Below are 20,133 nucleotides of genomic sequence, written 5' to 3' on the forward strand. Positions count from 1 at the left end.
ACGATACTTACATTGATGTTCGAGCATACATATAAGTTGATTTAATATTACTAATATATTTTTATATTCAGGGATATTTTGACACAAGTACATCCGGTTTACAATTGTAATCTTAAAATCAATATTATCTATATTCGAGGGGCATTAGTGTCTCTTGTCTTGCAACACCCGAGTGTCCAATGCTATAGATTTGTTGTAGGCACTAACTATTGTCGAGGCAATGTTATATATAGGTTCATACATGACGAGATTACAATGCGTCGTCGCTGTCCGGCGGTTGATTCGCTAACTTAGAGGCCATCGCAGTAAGTATGTCCGTCAATCGGGCAAATCGTTGGTTGGGGGCGGTGAGAGCGCCTCGTTCACCCCACAGAAAATTGATGTGGAATTCTGTCTTGAATAACTCTAAAAGTATCGGGTCCAGCATTGGCCCGAGCGAAGACATCTCCTGCACGACGGTCCTCGCGTTCCGCTTGAACATGTCGACCTGTTGCGGGAAGAGTCTTGCCGCCTCCAGGTGTGCGGCCGTGGCGTTGAAGTCAAACTCCAGACTGTTCATGAGGCTGGTCGCGAACGACTCGTCCGGCTGCATCAGACCGCCGCCCTCGCCGTCTACAATTCAACACAAAACTAGCATTAGACGGTATTTGTAGTTATAAAAGCATCGCGTTAATTTGTTTTAAAATAATTTTTTGAACTCACCGAATAAATGGAAGCACAGGACAGGCGGTATGACGTATGGCGTGGTCGTGTTGGGTGGAAGAGGGTTTGTGCCCTCGTTCATACTCTTGAAACACGGCCTCAACTTCGCTTCAAACATAAAAGCATTGTCTGTGTAAGCTCGCCTCAAAATGTTCCAAGCATTCTCCAAACACTCCACCTGCAAACATGATATCATATTATTACGTAATTATTATGGATTCAATTCATTCAGTGGCTAAACCTAAACCTTACCTGAGGCATACACAAGCCGAACATTATAGCTGAGAATCCGTAAAGGTTACCTAGAGCCGTTTTTGTTTCAATAGCTAAAAGTATCCAATCGTTAATCGTATCTGCTCTCTGTCTGTCTGTTTGGCAAGTTAAAATAGTTACAGCTACTAACAGGCGAAATGCTTCGACTCTGTAAAGTAATAATAACGATAATATTATTGCCTAAATACTAACGCGTGTAATAGAGCGCGATGTTTCTAATTTGACTAGCTATCAACACTGTGTTGCTTCTCCATAGCCGAGCTAATCAAAAAACGAGGAAAGACAAATAAACATCTTTGATTTTGAATAATCCATAATATTCTTATTTATTATTCGTGCGCATTGTGAAAACGGCGTCTTGAATATCGAGGATTGTGTTGCGATCGGAACTTAAAGCAGTTAGGTGTTGTTATGCTTGTTGTTTTATAAACTTAAATATATTAATCAATAACTGTTTGTGTACATACATCAGAGCTACTAGCTAACCGAATGGAGCGTGTAATTCTAAGATTTGTTTACCTTTCGATGACGTCCAAGCGCAGAGCACGACCTTGAGGTAAGAAGCATAGTTCTAAGCCCGACGCAGTTTTATCAAGTTTTTCAATCTGTACAGATTCCTCCAAGAGAAAATGCAGGTCAACTTTGGTCATATGATTTGCTAATATTCGTGGACCCGATGTTCGTAATAATAACTTTATGGTATGTAATGTTTCAGACTCCAACGGCTTGCTCAATAAAGGTGGAATAATCTGAGATTGGAAATTCTCGAGGTTTATTCGTGACTCTACGATATAATCTAAATGTTCTAATTGTAACAGCTTTGCTTCTGTCAGTTCGAAATCGAACTGGAGCTTGTTAGTTGGCGTGTTCACGAGGTTGTAGTCAGGATCGTTTCTCGATTTATTGTTCGGATCACTGTGCGCTGAACTTTGCGTAGAATCACCGGAGCCGTTCCCTGAATCCGACCCCGAAACATGATAGAGTCTGTGAAGCTCCAATCGTCTGTCATCAGCTTTGGGACCCTCGTATCTGGCAGGCTTCGCAGGTGGACTCGTCGGTAGATTGACGTCCCAAGTGTTTGAGTTTGATTCACTCGAGAAAATTTTCGCATGCTTATTTGTTTGACTTTGAATGACACCATCGGCACTTGCACTTTTACCATGTGTCACATGCTGAGTCATATCTATGGGTGTCAACGAATGTGACCGCTGCTTTTTAAAAGGCACTCGTAGGGACCCGCCGGGCTTCGCTGCAAAGTGACTGTATAAACTGTATGCATTCCCGTAGTTGCTTTCACCATTCGGTGACAACATAGCGCCCGACTCTTCACCTGATACATAATTAGTTAAAGGCATCATACGATTGGCGGGATACTGTATTCGAGCTCCCGACGCTGCCGATATCGGTTTCCCCGATCCGACATATGACGTGATGAGATCCGCCACAGTGTCATAAGCTTCATCCTCGAATTGATACTGATATCTTTCAAAAACGGTATCAGGATGGACAATTATCTGAAAAATAATATGCTCGTGTTATTGGCTACAATCTACTATTAAACAATGATATATATTACCCAATACTTATAGCATATAAATTTAAATAAATAAATTGACAACATATTTAAAAGAGCACTTGATTGTTTATAGAGCATTCACGTCTGTCATTCACTAATCACTATATACATAAATACTTAAAATGTAGCAGCTTACCCTCTGGATGACAAAGTGCAGGTGCTGTCCGTTAGAGCGGCAACTCAGCACAAAATTGTCAGGCTGCGAAGAAGACTCCCTGACGAGAAACTCGCGGTCCTGTTGCAACAGGCTCTCCGCTGCCGTGCGGCTGAGTGCACCGTGGTACCACCCGTGTGATATTATCTGATCAGATGGTAGAGAGAGCTCCCACTCTAACAAGCCGGACGTAGTCATCGCGTTTGTGTCCTATAAATATTTTTTCTTAATAATTATTAATATGACAAGTAGCTACAAGATCACGAAAATCAAATTTGGTATTTATTTAGTTTAATCACTTTTTTACTTTAAAATTTAACTTTCGTCGACTAAAAAATGTTTTATTCACTTACCATCGTATACGATGAGTAAATTTAAGACAATGTTGATATATTACGCGAGTCGGCGGTCTCGCGAGGGGCGCGCTAGTGGGGCTGAGGGTTGAGTTCGATCGATAACTTTACCCGCCCTATTTTACTTACATGTTGGCAGCGGAAAAGCAAGAACTTCACACCGAACTGCAACGCAAGCGGAAATATCTATGTTTTGTAATATGTAGGCGTGCTAACGGAAATACACAGTAATGACCTCCGCTTATTGTATGCAGGCTGTTTCCGTTTTAAATCAACATCTATTTATTTTCAACATACGATTCGGTCTCATTTCGAACCCTTTCCCGCGGAGTTTTACAAATTTGCATAGTCCATCCACAGCCAGGTCAAAGAGCCACGGTTAAAAAAACATAAAACATTTAAATATAATTAAATTGAAGTAACATTTTATTTACTTATTAAGGATCTCCAAGAAAGGATTAAAACTTTAAGTAGAAGACCACATCAACCACATAAAGTAATGACTGGCAGCGTGAATTTAAAAGAAAAAAAAAGATGTTACAAAGTGGTACTCGAAAGATTAACTTAGGAATTAGAAAAACGTAAACAACGGTTAAATGAAGTGAACTGTGACTTTGTTGTGCAAATGTGAATTAAGTATATTGAAAACAAAATATAAAATTTATTTAAATAGTAATAAACCCTTTTTAAATACCTAATAATAAAACTTTAAAAAATCTTTTTTAAGAAAGAATCAATACAAAACATTATGTATTGGAAAACAATTTTTTAAGATATTTTTTAAACTTAGATAATTCTGAGGTATATATATCTAAGTCAGCGTGCCGTTTAGAAAGCATAGGTATTATATAGTCTGCAGATCCTTGGTGAAGTAGCATAGTGTCCAAGATTTGAATTAGTCGTTGAATGTTTCTACGAGGTAAGCGAGAAGGTACATTAAAATTAATTTGTTGTAGCAAATCGCTACAGCCAAATTCCATTCATTATTTTATACAATATAAGCATGTCATTGATTTTTCTTCGGCATGTTAGGGAGATCATCTTGTAGTGCTGAAGCTTATCATAGTAGGTAGGAATACTTTTTAGGTTGTGTTCACTGTATCCCAATAATTTGAATACTTTTGAAACAATACTTAAGATTTGCACGTCATACCGTTATTTTACACTTACCTTAATATTATTTGGTACTGGTACATATTATGTTAAGGATACCTCATATGTAACAACGTCCTTCGTCAGCGAGTCAGACCAGCACTCAATCGGCCCCTTCACTCCGTCCAAGAAGAAGAATAATGTACATACTGAATACTACAAGTATATATTTATTTGTTTGTACAGAATATTACTACTACCTAAGGATTAATACGTTTTCAATAAGTCAGTAGAGTCAGTGTCACATGTCTGTCACAGATTTAAACGGAAGAGACTACGAAAATGACAAGTTTACCAATTCGTGATCTGATGACGATTCGTTATATAATATATATATATATATATATATATATATATATATATATATATATATATATATATATATAATCTTATGATTTATGTGTCGCAATCTCCATTGTCCTCGATGCTTACATTTCGACCTGCTGGATAGTAAATCAAAACAAGCCAAGAAACAGACCAATCAAGTAATCTGATACTTTATTGAACATTGTTCATTTCAAACATTCAGGCATCGTTTGTTCCGCCATTGACATATTGCACGTACACGGGGTGCCAGTAGTAGGCCACGGTCAGTCTGGCCGTCAAGCCGTCGGCGAGATGATCATTAAGGTGAAGATAAAACCTTATGAGCTAGAGTTTGTTCTTATGTTAGTGTTCGTTTTGGGAAGTGATTGCTATGAAAAAAGTATGCCGATTTACTAAAATATACTTTACATAAAATGTCGACAGCAAACTTGTGTACATTATTGTTTATTTTATATAATTGTTTTGCAGCTCTAAGAAAAATCGTTCGGAATCAGTCTAAGATGGTGCAAAAACCATTTAATAACAATAATGAAGACTTCATCCTCAGTAATAAAACACAACAGCTTCATCAAAAAATTATATATCCCAGGTTTACGCAAGTGAAATCATTCGTACACAAAATGGAAAGGCCAAAAATTTCCACAATTCTATCTTCAGTAGATACTTCAAAGAGTAGATCCATGTTTTCCAGAATGAATGTCACTAAAAACGAAAACCTTAACCCTTACGACCTGAGGATGGCAAGAGATGCCATCACCAACGTAATTCGTTACAGTGAAGATAACTTTATATTTCCTAACGCTGAAGCGGTCGGCGTCAGAAACCTGACTTATAATAATGTAAAACTGTACAATGTTTTAAATGATTCTAAATTTTTCACTTCTATTGAGGAACTGAAGCAGCACGACACGCTCTCGTCTGAAAAAACACCTATATTTTTTCCAGACATCTTAGCGACAAATATGAATAAAAACAAATTTATAAACAGTATTTTAAAATATAATACTGACTCTGGAACTGAAGACACAATTGATATAAAATTCAATAACACGCGGTTATCTAATCCAACTGAATCAAGCTACGATCCAAACTTAGAAAAGGCTGATTTTCTTATTGTAGAGGCACCTATGGTAATAGAAAATGCCTTTAACATTTACAATAAGTCGGAGGCGGAGACGGGCCATATTTGTACAGATCTACATGAAGCTAAAGCTGATATCGATGGGAAAGTAAAGTACTCACACATGGACATTGAGGTATGAGAGAGTAAATAATTCTTATTCGATTTTATTTATAATTCTTCGTATTGAATATATTTTAACTTACAGCCACCGTGGATGGTAAAGAGACAATTTTGGAATCAAGTTTATGAAAGTCGATATGAATCGCTCATGAGAAACCCCAAGTGGCCGTCATTAAGAGTAAGTTTATATTAAAACCTAGTTATATATTTTTATGTAGTAGTAGAAGTATTTAAAATATATATTAAAAATATATATTATATATAAAAAAATATTGTTTAAGGTTATTTTAATACCAAGATCTCAGGTTCATACAATTTGGAAGAGCTCCTTTGAAAGTCTACATAATGATACAGTGCATCGTATCATATCCAACGTCGTCAAAAAACTTCAATTTTATCCAAATTTAACCTTTTCCTGGAATGAAGTATCTCACCTGAGTCAATGGTGGAAGAGAGCCCGGCAAAAAAGTCGAGCGGTATGTGTTTTTATTATCATGTATGAATACAATATCTTCATTACTAAATAATTTATAATTATTAGATGGCTTAATATTGTATAGGCGGTCCGGCGCTTAGTGAAGGAAGGGCGACTCGAAATCACTACTGGCACATGGGTGGAAACTGACGAATCCACATCACATATATTTGGTATCGTACACCAACTTATGGAAGGTGATTAAAACGACACTTTAACATTTTGTCAGTGCCCACGTAACAAATTTAATCCACTAATGTATTTTATAGGTCACCAGTGGCTGCAGCACCATTTAAATTATTCGCCAGACACTGCTTGGCTGACAAATAGCGTGACCCACAGTTCAACTTTTCCTTATGTCTTATCTGCATCGGGAATATCAAATTTAGTCTTTACGAATTTGCATTTCTCTTGGCAGCAATTCCTGACTGAATATCAATTTACTGATTTTATATGGGTTCAAAATTGGGACAACGATAAGAGCACACAGACAAAGCTAAACGAAGCATTCAAAAGATTCGGTTATGACCGCTATCCAAAACATTCCGTTCTTGCACACTATTTACAATTCAATTCAGCTGGTTTTGTTGCTTGCGGTCCCCAAGGCGAAGTATGTGCCACAGAATTCAATTTTGCCAATAATAATAACAACTTAGATATCAATACATTTAACGTTAAAGAAAAATCTGAAAGACTACTTGAACAGTATTCAAAGACTGGATCTACATCTTCGCACAACCTGATTATTGCACCACTCGGTGGACCATTTGATTATGAATTTCAAACAGAATTCGATTACCAGTACAGTAACTACGAAAAAATTGCTGATTTTGTAAACAATAATAGAGACATTTATAAGGCTACTATCGAATTTGGCACATCCAAGGATTATTTCGATGCTCTTGCGTCGAGGCAAATTTCTATTCCTATTTTGAAAGGAGATTTTCTCAATTTCGCCGACATCATTGAAGGTAGTCCAGCTTATTGGGCAGGATTTTTTACATCAAGGCCCCAGTTTAAAATTCTATTAAGGCGTCTGCAATCAACTTTACGAAGTACAGAAATACTTTTTACATTTGCTCTTAACTATGACGTATTTAAAACATATAACGCTTCGAGACTTTTCGAACGTTTACTTAATGCTAGAGAAGTAGTTTCACGCCTCCAAGACAATCACGTAGTGACAGGAACACTCACTTCTAGCGCGAAACGATATGTTCACTCTCAAATTTTAAGCACAGCTAAGGATTGCTGGCAAATACAAGAAGTAGCGGCAAGTTTGCTCAGTTCGAGAGCAAGTAAAAATAAAACATATTTAGAAAAATATGTTTATCGAGAAGGAGAAGTCATATCTTCTTTCAAATCGATTACGCCAGGCGATCACATATACATATTCAATTCCCTAAATAGTGAAAGAACTGAAGTCGTAGAGCTAATGACCAGACACCCAAACATACGAGTTGTAGATCACAATAAAAAAGAAGTAACGATCCAAATTAACCCTATTTGGAAATTGAATTACGAAAATAAAATAAAAATTTCAAAACAGTTTTTTAAAATTATCTTTGTCGTTGTCGTACCGCCGATGACTCTTGAATTATTTAAAATTAAAAAGACTTACGACAACACACAGAGTGCTTCTACTATATATTGCGAAGTATGTGAATTTGATGACATAGAAAAGTTTTATTTTGACGTTCGACCTATAGAAATGGGCGACATACAAGTCGAAAATTACAGACATCGACTCATTTTCGACGAATACTCGGGCTTTTTAAAAACAGTAATCGATAAATCGACAAACAATAAAAAACTTGTTCTTGTTGACTTTGGAGCGTTTAGGAGTTCTTTTAAAAATTCGGGTATATTTTTGTTTAATACGAATTGCTCGAAACCCTTAGAAGATATTCTATCCCCATTCAGGCTAGACTTCAAATCAAAGACTATTATGATCATATCGGGTCAGATCACTACGGAGTTAATATCTGTTTACGGAATCTTGCTCCAACACTCGGTTAAAATATTTAACCTGATGAGCAGTCCTTTATCCGATACTATAAAATTTGAAACGAAAATAGATTACGAAGTTTCACCTAAAAATAGAGAGTTAGAGATATTCATTTCAATACAAACAGACATAAGTAATGGAAACCCTCCAGAACTCACGATAGATAATAACGGCTTTCAGTACACATCACGCATTATTAACCTTAGCAGACGTGTCGAATCCAACATGTATCCCATGACCAGTATGGTGTTTATTCAAGACCAGAAGAATCGACTGACTGTCGTTACTGATCACGCACAAGGTGTCACGGCTCTACAAGAGGGCCAAATAATTGTGATGCTTGATCGACGAATTCTCTTTGATGACGGTCGAGGTTCAGGCGAGGGCCTCGCTGATAGTAGTGCTACATATCACACTCATTATATTTTACTGGAAAGCTGTGTCGAACCGAAGAATGAGTATTTTAAATCTTCAAATAGAAACACCTTAATATTGCCAAGTTTTTCCGCCATTTATTTTGCCAATACTCTTAATTACCTGTTGGATATTTTCTTTATAGATACGAGCAAGGTCAATCTTTGTCATTATGCGTTCAGGCCTCTGGTTAAAAACTCATTTCCTTGTGATGTTACACTGATTAATTACAGAACAATACTTGTTAGAGGTACTCCAGAAAAGTATTCTCCAAACACAGCATTGGTGACGCTCCATAGACAGAGCTTTACTTGTCTAATAAAGCAAGACATATCTGTACGATGTAACGGAGAAGAAACGCTTAAATTAGATAAAACTTTTCATAATGTGATAGCAGTCTATCAAACTAACTTGGTGGGTACGAACGAAGGAATTCCTGTAAATGTTCTTAATAAAGATAACTTTCCTCCAATGGAAATTACAACGTTACGAATAAACTTCGGAAAACTTTGACAAATTTTAATCATTTTGATATTGGTGATGTAAATGTCATCTTTAAATTGTTCTTAATTTATTTTAATATAAAGATGACATAAAAAATAACTTATAATGTAATGATTGACACTCGCTATTGCTTCATAGTTTTACAATAATACAAAATAAACATGATAAACGTTATTTTATTTAAAAATATTATTTAAATACTAGCTGTGCGCGCGGTTTCAACCGCGTATAACTTAAAAAAAATTCAGTAAGAGCAGACTTATAATCTTTCAGTATATACAAAATTTTAGTAGTCATGGGATAGTATTTATTCGGTTTTTGCCGCACCCGGACCTAAATAGGGCAACATATAATTGGAATCATACATGAGAAAAACATCATTAAATCAAATCTATTCCGACAAACTTGAATGTCTTTCCCTGCTTTATTTATTGTGACTGCAAACGATATCTTCACAGGAAATTGTGGCCTTTTAAAACGAAAACGTAAATCTGTTTTTTTTAATGAGTTAAAAAACTTATTGCAAACTAACCGACTATGTGGTTCATTTTTCGCCCAGAGAATCGCAATTGCGATTCAAAGGAGAAATGCTGCTACTATTCCATTTGTACTATTTTTAATTTTAATTTATTTAAGGCTTTACTTCACTTGTCAAACTAACCGGCTACGAATAAATTTAACAAAACCATGAAAAAAATATTTATGCGGCAACGAAACGAAATACCTACCTAACCTATCTAACCTAACTTTAATATACAAAGTTATTTACAAACCGAAAATAAATACGTATATATGTATTTTCAAACAACCAACTCAACTATACCTGTATTAATATGTAATCTCTGAAACTGTCCTTTTTTAACTGTGTTTTGTTCCTATAAAATTTCAATCATCATTATTTTACAGATTATCATTTATAGGTAGCTAAAGTTTCAGCCAATTCAACTGAACAGTCATTTTATAACATTTTTATCGAATAAATGGTCGACGTGATTCTTTAAATTGACATAACTTTATTATTTATAAACCGAATTAAATAAAACAAACACTAAATTTAAAATGAAGTTAGCCACAATATATTAGTGAAAACTACACTAAAATCCGTTAAGCCGTTTCCCTACTTATTAATAATATTCAATTATTATTAACCAGGACCAACAATCTTAAAACAAGATTATATATATATACATATAAAAGATAAACAAGATAACTTTCCTAATCATTGCTTTACATAAGCATTTAACATAACTTTACATAATTTTTTATACTCAATAAAAAATAAAGATAATTTTTGATAAAATTATTAAATTCAGTCAGCTCAAATTTTGATTTAAATGCTGGTTTGATTGTAATATGGACTTCTTTATTGTCTTGTTAAATCTTTAATGTACGGCCTAGTGTTGCTAGATTCATCATTTTGCTGCAGTTTTGTGTATCTTTCAAGCTTAATGCCTTGAATGAAAAAATGATATAGTATTAAAAAAATAATAATCTTGAATTAATTTAATGTAGATATTTCTTTTTTTATATTTTAGTTCAATGAGAATTACATAGACATGTAGAGTTTTACAGTTATCATCGAGTAATAGATAATACGTGACACCGTGACAGTCTTATTCTGTATTTCATGTGTTAGTGTCGATTGATATTGATAAAAACCTCAATGTAGATTTTAAATCAGGTAAATTAATAATTAATTAATTTATAATAGCAATATCTTAAATGACTTCAGTTATTAATGTAAAGTTGAAATTGTTGAATCAAAATATAAGTAAATTGACCTACTTTTCAACAGGTATACACATAATAAGGCTCGCTTAAGTCTGCTTGAAACGACGCCTATCTAACATATTTTTTGGAATTATAACTATAACAGAAGAACTCATTATGATGTTACTACTGAGAATCCATGTAAATGATATGAAGCACTTTAAAAATTATTAGTTATTAAGTTTATTGTCTTATAGTGAATACAAATTTAAAAACATTTGGAGACGATGTCAATATTGAACTAAAATAATAAGTCTTTGTCGTAGAAATCATACATTGGTTTTTTTATAATCATTATGGGACTGCTTTTTTCAAAAATATGGAGCTTGTTCGGAAACGAAGGTAAGCCAAATTTATTACAAGTAGTAGAATGTAAATGTCGTAATACGATAGATAAGATAGTCCAGTTTGTTCAGATAATTATCCGAGATGACTTCCTACTATACCATTTCATTATTAAAAATAGTGCCCGAGTTGTAGATGGCAATGTCAATTTTATTTTTTGCTTTCTTTTCACAGAACACAAGTTAGTACTTGTTGGTTTAGATAATGCTGGTAAAACAACAATACTTTATCAGTTGCTTCTTGGTGAGGCCGTTCATACAAGGCCAACTATTGGCTCCAATGTAGAGGAAGTAGTATGGAGGAACCTTCGTTTTGTGATGTGGGACCTGGGAGGACAACAGAGTCTACGCTCTGCTTGGACTACATACTACACAAACAGTGAAGTATGTATTGTTACTTGCGACCGGCATAATCACTGCCATCATCCAATCATGATATGTTCATCCAACAATATTAAATGGTTTTACTTTTATGTGTTAAGTAATTTGCATTAAAATTAATGGAATCATGATTATCAGATTGTCATGAAAGTAGTTTTTTGTGTCATATTCTTGAAAACATATTTCCTGCTTGCGGCATTGCTGTGCAATATTCTAAAAAAAATCCCTCGTATGAATCATTACATAAAAACCAGTCTATGTTTGCATTGCAACACTCACATGTTTAAGTAAATCAAATTCATTATGTATGTATTGTTGCTATAGCAATGCGACTGTATAAGGCTACGCAAAGTTTATAATAATATACTTATACTGGTTATATGTTGTTTAGACTTGCAATTTAAACTCTCATCATCTTACAGTTTGTGATAATGGTGATTGACTCAACCGATCGACAAAGATTAAATATAAGCCGTGAGGAACTGCACAGAATGCTCTCGCACGACGAACTCAGCAAGGCATGCCTCTTAGTCTTTGCTAACAAACAGGTAATCGTATAATGTCATTATGAAGGCTTAGCCTTGACTTATATTTACTTTTGATAGTATTTCAAAACAATGCATAAATATAACTAGTATTAACTTTTATAATGTACTTTACAGTTGGCCATACTGTTGTGGTCTATAATCTGTTTTTGGGTATAAAGCACTAGAAGAGTGGCCGGTACTGATACATACAGTTATGCAAATGTGTCCATTAATACTGTTATTATCGATTGTTGAACAAATTGAGATTGTTTTATATCTTGTGATTCATTGCAATAGTGAATGTGTAAATGTGACATGTTCAATGTAGTGATTTAATGATGTGCACTTAATATTTTTGAAATCATCTAAGAAATGTTACAATAGAGATGTGTACGGGACACATGCGCACGGCGCACGGCGCACGGCGCACGTTCAGGCCAGCCAACATCCGCAACTACAACAACGTATTTGCCTCATTAGTCAGTTGTTACAATCCAACAGACTCTTTTTACTACTGACTCTTTTATTTTGTTTAAATATAAATACTTATTAATAGTAATTTAGTAGTGAAATGTTCTGTTACACAAATGGCAGCATAACCCGTCGCGGGCTTCTATAAAGCTTGATAATACTAAAACCGTCGTATGGCCACAGACGTCACAGCTGTTTGTGGTGACGTACTAAACAGAGTATAATATAATAACACGACGGCTCGTTTGTATGAATTTGAAGACGGAGAAGGCACGGCGCCGACCTTAGAACTGCGCGTTACGAAACGAACACGAATGTCTTCTCCTTTAATTTCAATATAGTCTCGATGTGTGTGTGCGTGTGTACAAGTACGTCAGAGATAATGTTTCCGTAAATATAGCTTGCTGTTCCCAGATGAACTAGTGTTTCATTCGGCGGTGACGTCATTGGGTTTGCCAAAAAAGAAGCTCCACATGATCGTTATCTCGCGCACAAACTCTTAACGAATGTAAAGAGGCTGTGTCAACAGCCTTGACGTGAACCATCACGAGTTTTGTTTTGTGTAATTAAATAATAACTGTAGGAATACATTCGGTACTGAATTTATTTTTATTCATTTCTTTCTACAAGAACGAAAGCCGATTTAGGTAACCGTGAACCATTTGTCAGTAACTGACACGGTCGGCGACGGCGACGGCAACGACGACGACGACGACGACGGAACAGAAGTACACCTAAAGCTGTTCTTTCATGTAAACTATTTATTATAATGCACACTTTACGGCTACTGAACTAATGCAGGAAATTGATGATTGCAGGACGTGAAGGGGTCGATGACGGCGGCGGAGATTTCAGAGCAGTTGGATCTCACTTCCATTAAACAGCATCCGTGGCACATCCAGGCCTGTTGCGCGCTCACCGGCGAGGGGTACCATATAACATTACAGTATTCGATTGAGTGTTTGCGTTCGCCTGTGACCGTTACCCTTACCGGTCATACAAATAATAATGAGCTAAGAAATTGTGCGAGTTTATAGAACCAGATAATAAAATCCTTCCGAGTGTTTCGCACTCTTTGAATATATATTTGCTAATAAATTCTCCACACGTGGCGTCGAGCCGTGAGCCATTAAGCGGCCTCATTCCGTACTAATCGCAGTTAACGCCATCGAATAAATAAAAAACTCGCACGAGGCGCGCTGAGATTTGACGGATTACGGCGATTGATTAGCCGCGAGCGTCTCCCGATTAATAATCTCTATTAGAATTATTTATTTGTGTTATGTTATAATAATGTAACAATGTACGACAAGGAAGTCGACCGCCCGCCGCGGCGGTGCTGCGCTTTAGAGCAATCAAAGAAAGGCATGAGGCAGACACGCGGGACAAACACTACACTCGCTTGTCGGTAGCCAAAACAAAAGCTACCTCCGGTTCGGAAAACTGAATACCCTGAATATAATAAACATAAATAATGTGTATTGATGAATGAAACTAGCTTCAGCCCGCGTTCGATAGTAGGTAGCGAGGTATGGGCAGTTATGTATCTACCGTTAAGGCCTAACCTAGTATGAGCTGTCTATAATACAAATCCATTCAGTAGTTTTTGCACGTAAGAATAGCGACCCATCCCGCCGTGCACTATTTATGTATATATTATAATACATTCGCGTTATATACTATTTCGCCGTTCGTGTTCCAGCTTGCACATGGGCCTCGAGTGGATCGCGAGCCGAATTAAAAAGAAGTGACGACCCGGCGGAGGGAGGCTCGTTGATAAATATTAATACTGATGTTAATTTTGTCGATATTGGAGTATATTTTTTAAAACATTTGAAACTAAATCCTATTCTTCTCGTCTGATTTTACTCTATTATATATTGTAATAAACGAACTATCCATTAGACATAAATAAAAATTGTTTGTCTCGATTTTTTATTGTTTTATTTCAACTACACATTTTATTGTAAAACAAAAATTGTACAATTTCGAACAAAACGCTGGATCGCTGATCGATAACTTTATAAAGTCAAGGTGAACGTGAACGAACAATAAGTAAAGAGTTGTTGCAATATGTGAACAATATTTGTACAAAATAATTGATTGACGTCCAGGTGGGCGGACGTTCGCTGCTCACAGCAACACCGGCTCGTAATAAATAATATTTACACTTCAGTTTATATACAAATAAATTAAACGATTACAAAGTTGTTACTTCAAGATAATGTTCAATGTAAAGAGTCGCTAACTACTTGATATTTGACGATTTACGATTATAATAAACATTTAATAACATCCATTTCAATACTAACTACGGTTATCTCTAGACAACAATATTAATAGTAGAATGAAGATTCACAGTATTACAAGGTGATGCTATAGTTAGGTACTAGTACAGATCGTAACGAGATTCAGGAACGTTTCTCTACCACAAAAGAACGCCGAGCGACCACGACGCAGCGACGTCGCGCCGTAATCCCGGATCAGTAGTAACTTAGTGTACAAAATTGCCTAATTCTACTATTATGCAAACACAACCAAATATATAAAATCATTATTGTACTTGAAAATAATACAAACGATAAATATAATATAAATATATCAAAATTATTACTAAATTAATGCCTTTACATAATTAAATTTGGCAAAATTTGTGAACAATCAGTGACGTCACACGTGACCGTTGTTCCGAATCGGTCCTGGTCGACCGGGTCACTGATCACTAAAACATACATAGTTACGTTTGCGTTTAACTTACTATTTCACTAACATTGACCATTTATAGTATTACAGAGATCTTTGAAAAGTACTAATAACATAGGTAATTAATATAAACGAAATAGGGTGTGAAAGCGATGCGAAGTATCGTGATGTAGCGGCGATGTCGAATAGGCTATACAAGAAAATAGTTGAATATTTTGAATAGGCAGGATACTTCAAAATTGTGAGTGTATTATTATAATTTGGTCCTGAGGTAGATTAATCTAGATTTTCATAAGTTCATGTTTCGAAATATAAATTGTAGTAATAGTTTTGTTTGATTGCAAAGAAGCGCTTAAGGATAAAGGAATTTATACAATACTATTAGCCACGTACGTAACAGTTAAATACGGGATTCTAAACAGTCATTTACTCTCATTACCATTGTCAAGTGTCCGCCCGCGCGCTGGAGTCGACGCAGACCGACAACGGGAAGTGTCGAAAGGTCTACATGTAACTCCAACGGTCCTTAAAACCTTATTTTATAGGTTTTTATTTCGAGCGGCGCTATTTCGATGTCTTCCAGTCCGGAGAGCGACTTGTACGTCTTAAGACCGGTCAGGCTCACGGAGGACAGATTAGAAATGCGCAATCCGTTGAAGAGGGTTTTAGCAGTGAAGCGAGCGGAAGTCCGTCGAGAGCCGTCGCCCAGCGAACAGCTGAATCCAGGTCTGTGCAGTACCATAAAGCAGGCAGTACTCGGAAATTGCTCCAATACCTCATCGGTGATTGTTCGTAACGAGACCAGATGTACGTCCGGAGGAAAGTTTTGAATAAAAGTCTGATATGTCTTCACGTTTACGTTGCCTACCTCGCTGGTGTCCACGAGGTACACGTTCACAGGGTAGTTCATAGTCCTGCTCAGATGCTCGGCGGTGCGCGTGGGCAGTTCGTATATAGTGGTCTTTGCATCTGGACTGAAGTTTCGTCTGTTCAATACCCCGGACACGTGATCACTCGTATCTCTCTTCCGCCTGTCGGAAGTAGACGGCTCGAGGAGTATCCAGTTGTGGAACACCGTGGGCTTGTTGTCCACGACCCCTTCCCCGATGCCTCGATGATCGTCGTATAGAGTTCGTCGGTCGAGCATGACTTCCAAGCGGCCGGGTTCATAAGACGCAGCACCCTGTGCATGGTTGGTTATGAGAGTAAGCCTGACCTCCTCATCCTGCAGCCACGCCATCGTTGTGATCGGGTAGTAGTTTCCTTCGATACCTAACTTTTCAACTTTAATCCTTTTCTGGTACTGAAAGCCGTTCTGGTCGGTATAAAATTCTGGCTCTTCTCCGTTTTGTATGTTTGTCTGTAATCTCATGAACATCTCAGTTTCTCGATTTTTCGGAGGGCTTTCAAAGTCAACGACATTCTCGACGTGTACGGCGTGCGACAGAGCAATATCTTTGACATTGTAAATTTTAAGCGTGTGAACTAGAAGTGGCAGGTACAGCGTGGTGATCTCAGTGGAGACGGGACCCGATAAAATAATTATGTTCTCGTCTTGCTGGCTGGTTCCGCTGCCGTATTGATGTAGGACCTTCTTCTCGGGAGCGTCGTAGTCTGGCATGAAGAGGTAGGCTCCAGAGTGTCGCTGCGCGCTTTGATAAGCACCGAACTGCATTTCGACTACGTGTCTCCTACGATTATCTTTCCTGTTGATTTGCCTCAAGAGCCCAGTGTTCCTATCAACTAAAAGTTTTAAAACCGAATTCTCTAGCTGAATATCACCAGGCATCATCTTTTTTACAGTGAAATTTTCCGTTTTATCGGAGCCCAATATTTTATCGCTGCAATTATTGCAAAAGATTATGCAGTGTTGCGACGTGTTCGTGTATTCCTCTAGGTTAAACGTGACTGCTGTGAGAGGTGGCACCGTGGCGACGAAAAGAACCTCAAAGTTCGTATCACTAATGACATATTTTCCGTGTTCGCGTATTTCAATAATCGGCGTAATTTGATATTGGACATACTCTTTCTTACGCGTATCGTAAACACGCACGCTAGTAGTATTCGACCTGACCGATATTATATCTGTGCGTTCTTCAGCAAGCGAGTTAAACAGTACAACTTTCCTTTTGTCAACGATCGAAACCTGTAACTGTTTCGGTTGCTTACCGTAAGTTTCCCATTCGTGCTGGCTTTGGAGAATGCTCTGCGAGTGAAGAGATGGGTCGGGCAACATGATGGTCGTAAGCGCCGCCTCTTGTAGACGAATGCAGTGATAAATACTCGTGAACAGCTTGGTTCCATAGTCGAACATCACGCTAGATTTAGAAGTTCCGGTGATTGCGTCATGGTGCTGGAACAGACCTAAGTTCCTACGAGCGGTAATCAATTGTTCGTAGAATTTTTCTAATCGTTTTTCAGATGAGATCAGTTTAAGGGTGGTCGATTGTTTTATATAGTTAGCAACTAGCGTGAAGATAATTTCAGCGGTTCTCAGGTGATGTTCGAACTGGCGAGCCAAGATCTTTAGGTATGGTCGGGTCGTAAAGTAACCGGACCAGTAAGCCGGTTTCCCCTCGCTGAATATATCGGAGTAAACAAAGAAGTCTCCTTTGAGGGTAGGTATATTTTTGTGCCTGTCTTTCATAGCGTTAAAATAATCGAGAGGCGTTCCAAATGAAACATCAGCGTTAAAAGTATCTTTATGATTATTAATATAATTGAACATTTTCATATAATTAGTGTACTGTGCGTCGAACTCCACGCCATACTCGTACCGGAAGTCGTCGCCGAGAGGGACGAGTACGACGTTGTGAGTGGTCAGGGAGCCAATCCGATCGTATTCGTCTATCAGAGTCTTGGATTTGCTGTGAACATTTTGGTCAGTTATTTCTTCATATTTTGCGGTGTACTCTGAATATTCCCCCGGTATTTTCCTGAAATCAAAGCCTAAGCACACAGAAGGATGTGGACCGCAAGTGCTCTTAATAGAATAGATATCGAAAGGTTGATTGTGGACGATGAGAGAAGGCTTCTTTTCGGACCAGTTGGTAACCCAGTAGAACTCCTCGATCTGCCTCTGCGCCAGCCATTGCTTCCAGGCGTAGTGTATTCTCTGGATGACGGTGCCTTCGAGTCCACTCTGGTCCAGGAGGTAGGGTACGGTGGGACCATGACCAAATGGATCGATCGACCACCCGGTCTTCGGCGATGTACCAAGATTCGTTTTTACCCATTGATGTCCTGAAATATAAGATACATGTACAACCTTATTTAACTGAAGCAACCTTTTTTTATAAGAACATATAAATACCTTCAATGAACTGGTCGACCAACGCATAAATGTGCGTGCAGGCTTCGTCCGGCATCACCCAGCCTCCACCCGTAATTTCGAGTCGACCTTCTTTGATCAACTTCTTCAGTGCCTAAAATACAATACAAGATATCAATTGTTATTGTTAGAGAAATTCTGTTGTTGCTGTCATTTTAAGTTAAGTGTGAGTGTAATGTTGCCAGCGATTCCATGCTACTGAGAACTAATTAGTGAACTACGGTAATTGGAGATGGCGCTAGAGGCTCTGACGTTGTACGTTTTATTTAGAATGTGTGACAAAGTTATCGCCCTATGCTAATTCATTCATTAATAACGTCGTTTGGTAATTGCAGCTATTAATATTTAATTTAATACCATTAAAAATATTTATTAAATCGTTTGCAATTTTAATATATAAATACATACCTATCTAGTCCGATGGTATAGATAAACTTTTTTTTAAATAACAAAGAGATTTGTTTTGCATATAGTAAATTATTTTTCTGTTTAATTGTTTTGATTTAACCAAAGTTTTGGAACCAGAAATATTTCATAAGTCTACTTGATTCGCTAGATGGCGATAGTGCCCTTTACTCGCATATTACAGCGAGAGTGGTCATGTGTGGCGCACGTGGTTATTATTTACCACTCTGTGTATCGTGGACAAACTTTTTGAGAGTTTACATTTGTGAGCTTCTATTATAAAGAAATGTAAGATTTCTTAACTATCAAATAGTTTGTAAAAGAATATTTGTTAGTTATAATTTTTCACCTTTTGCTTGACGGGGTGGGATCGCTCCCACCACGCGTTGAGAAATGACATTTCGGTCCAGATAAAAGTCATGTTGGGGTACTGGTGAAGCTTCTGCACGATGTTGTTGATGATATTCTTCGTCTTCCACTCGAAGTACTGTTCGAAAGTTTTCAACCAACCAGGGTCGTTGTGCGAGTGCGGCACCACGATAACCTGAATTTTACAAGACGCAAGCGTTAAGAAAACGAGGAACACAATCCGATTTTAGGTAGGGTGCTGAAAATGGTTGGCAAACCAATGATGACTCGCTTTACGAACGCACGTAGTTTCAAATATACTTCTACAGATGTCAGGTACAAATGAAGATTCGTAAATATACACCTTCATCTGCTCATCTCTGCCTGACGCATGCGGCCAAAGATTTAAAACGAATTTTGTAAAAATCAGATTATTTCTTGCTTTACATGACAAGTAAATTTTTATTTCTCTTTAAACAAAATGGTTCAATGTAGCGAGGCGCGAGTCGCGAGGTTCGGTTTAATTAGTTCAAAATAGACATTCCTAATTTTCGTTAGGAACCATACGCTTAGCGAACGAGTTATTTTCTTCTATAATGAAGAAACTTTTAAAATCCTAATACAACGTTGAAGTCGTATGTATGTATATATGTGTGGTCGTACGTATGTATG

The 20,133-nt window shown here is 37.1% G+C and overlaps 4 protein-coding genes across 6 annotated transcripts in view; 2 read left to right on the forward strand and 2 right to left on the reverse strand.

Moving 5' to 3' along the window:
- Window positions 1–29: 29 nt before the first annotated feature.
- On the reverse strand, window positions 30–3,121 carry LOC126780196 (breast cancer anti-estrogen resistance protein 3 homolog). Its single transcript, XM_050504461.1, has 6 exons — window positions 3,059–3,121; window positions 2,688–2,915; window positions 1,495–2,489; window positions 955–1,123; window positions 703–880; window positions 30–612 (listed from the first exon to the last, which is right to left on the reverse strand). Exons 1-6 carry the CDS (start codon window positions 3,059–3,061, stop codon window positions 251–253), a joined length of 1,935 nt encoding a protein of 644 aa, XP_050360418.1. The 5' UTR covers window positions 3,062–3,121; the 3' UTR covers window positions 30–250.
- A 1,487-nt stretch (window positions 3,122–4,608) lies between these two features.
- LOC126780579 (alpha-mannosidase 2-like) lies at window positions 4,609–9,190 on the forward strand. Its single transcript, XM_050505176.1, has 7 exons — window positions 4,609–4,660; window positions 5,006–5,305; window positions 5,345–5,490; window positions 5,866–5,958; window positions 6,062–6,256; window positions 6,341–6,452; window positions 6,525–9,190. The coding sequence occupies exons 1-7, from the start codon at window positions 4,609–4,611 to the stop codon at window positions 9,188–9,190; spliced, it is 3,564 nt and encodes a 1,187-aa protein (XP_050361133.1).
- A 1,608-nt stretch (window positions 9,191–10,798) lies between these two features.
- Window positions 10,799–14,606, forward strand: LOC126780218 (ADP-ribosylation factor-like protein 5B). 3 transcript variants are annotated; one of them, XM_050504499.1, is made up of 7 exons: window positions 10,799–10,862; window positions 10,977–11,092; window positions 11,218–11,293; window positions 11,471–11,679; window positions 12,099–12,224; window positions 13,493–13,602; window positions 14,377–14,606. In XM_050504499.1, the coding sequence occupies exons 2-7, from the start codon at window positions 11,069–11,071 to the stop codon at window positions 14,423–14,425; spliced, it is 594 nt and encodes a 197-aa protein (XP_050360456.1). In that variant the 5' UTR covers window positions 10,799–10,862; window positions 10,977–11,068; the 3' UTR covers window positions 14,426–14,606. The 3 variants fall into 3 exon arrangements, with proteins under 3 accessions (XP_050360456.1, XP_050360457.1, XP_050360458.1); XM_050504500.1 differs by having other exon boundaries at window positions 10,977–11,293; XM_050504501.1 differs by lacking the exon at window positions 10,977–11,092 and having other exon boundaries at window positions 10,814–10,862.
- A 27-nt stretch (window positions 14,607–14,633) lies between these two features.
- The window catches only part of LOC126780189 (alpha-mannosidase 2), a 91,799-nt gene continuing 86,299 nt past the window's right edge, over window positions 14,634–20,133 (reverse strand). The window contains exons 6-8 of the mRNA XM_050504434.1: window positions 19,463–19,657; window positions 18,691–18,802; window positions 14,634–18,620 (exon numbers count right to left, since the gene is read on the reverse strand). Of these exons, the coding sequence (XP_050360391.1) occupies window positions 15,904–18,620; window positions 18,691–18,802; window positions 19,463–19,657 (3,024 nt within the window). The 3' untranslated portion in view covers window positions 14,634–15,903. The remainder of the gene's footprint in view (window positions 18,621–18,690; window positions 18,803–19,462; window positions 19,658–20,133) is intronic.

This window comes from Nymphalis io, chromosome Z (genome assembly GCF_905147045.1).
Source record: "Nymphalis io chromosome Z, ilAglIoxx1.1, whole genome shotgun sequence".
Lineage (NCBI taxonomy): Eukaryota > Metazoa > Arthropoda > Insecta > Lepidoptera > Nymphalidae > Nymphalis > Nymphalis io.

Bases quoted from the DNA above. Each gene is read 5' to 3' on its own strand.
- LOC126780196 (XM_050504461.1), bottom strand. The intron at 2,490-2,687 runs GTAAGCTGCTAC...ATTATTTTTCAG, and splicing joins TGCACTTTGTCATCCAGAGG to ATAATTGTCCATCCTGATAC. The intron at 881-954 runs GTAAGGTTTAGG...TCATGTTTGCAG, and splicing joins TCGGCTTGTGTATGCCTCAG to GTGGAGTGTTTGGAGAATGC.
- LOC126780579 (XM_050505176.1), top strand. From the start codon at position 4,609: ATGTGTCGCAATCTCCATTGTCCTCGATGCTTACATTTCGACCTGCTG. The intron at 5,491-5,865 runs GCGACAAATATG...TTTAACTTACAG, and splicing joins TATTTTTTCCAGACATCTTA to CCACCGTGGATGGTAAAGAG. The intron at 5,959-6,061 runs GTAAGTTTATAT...ATATTGTTTAAG, and splicing joins CCAAGTGGCCGTCATTAAGA to GTTATTTTAATACCAAGATC.
- LOC126780218 (XM_050504499.1), top strand. From the start codon at position 11,069: ATGATGTTACTACTGAGAATCCAT. The intron at 11,093-11,217 runs GTAAATGATATG...TCTTTGTCGTAG, and splicing joins TGTTACTACTGAGAATCCAT to AAATCATACATTGGTTTTTT. The intron at 11,680-12,098 runs GTATGTATTGTT...ATCATCTTACAG, and splicing joins CATACTACACAAACAGTGAA to TTTGTGATAATGGTGATTGA.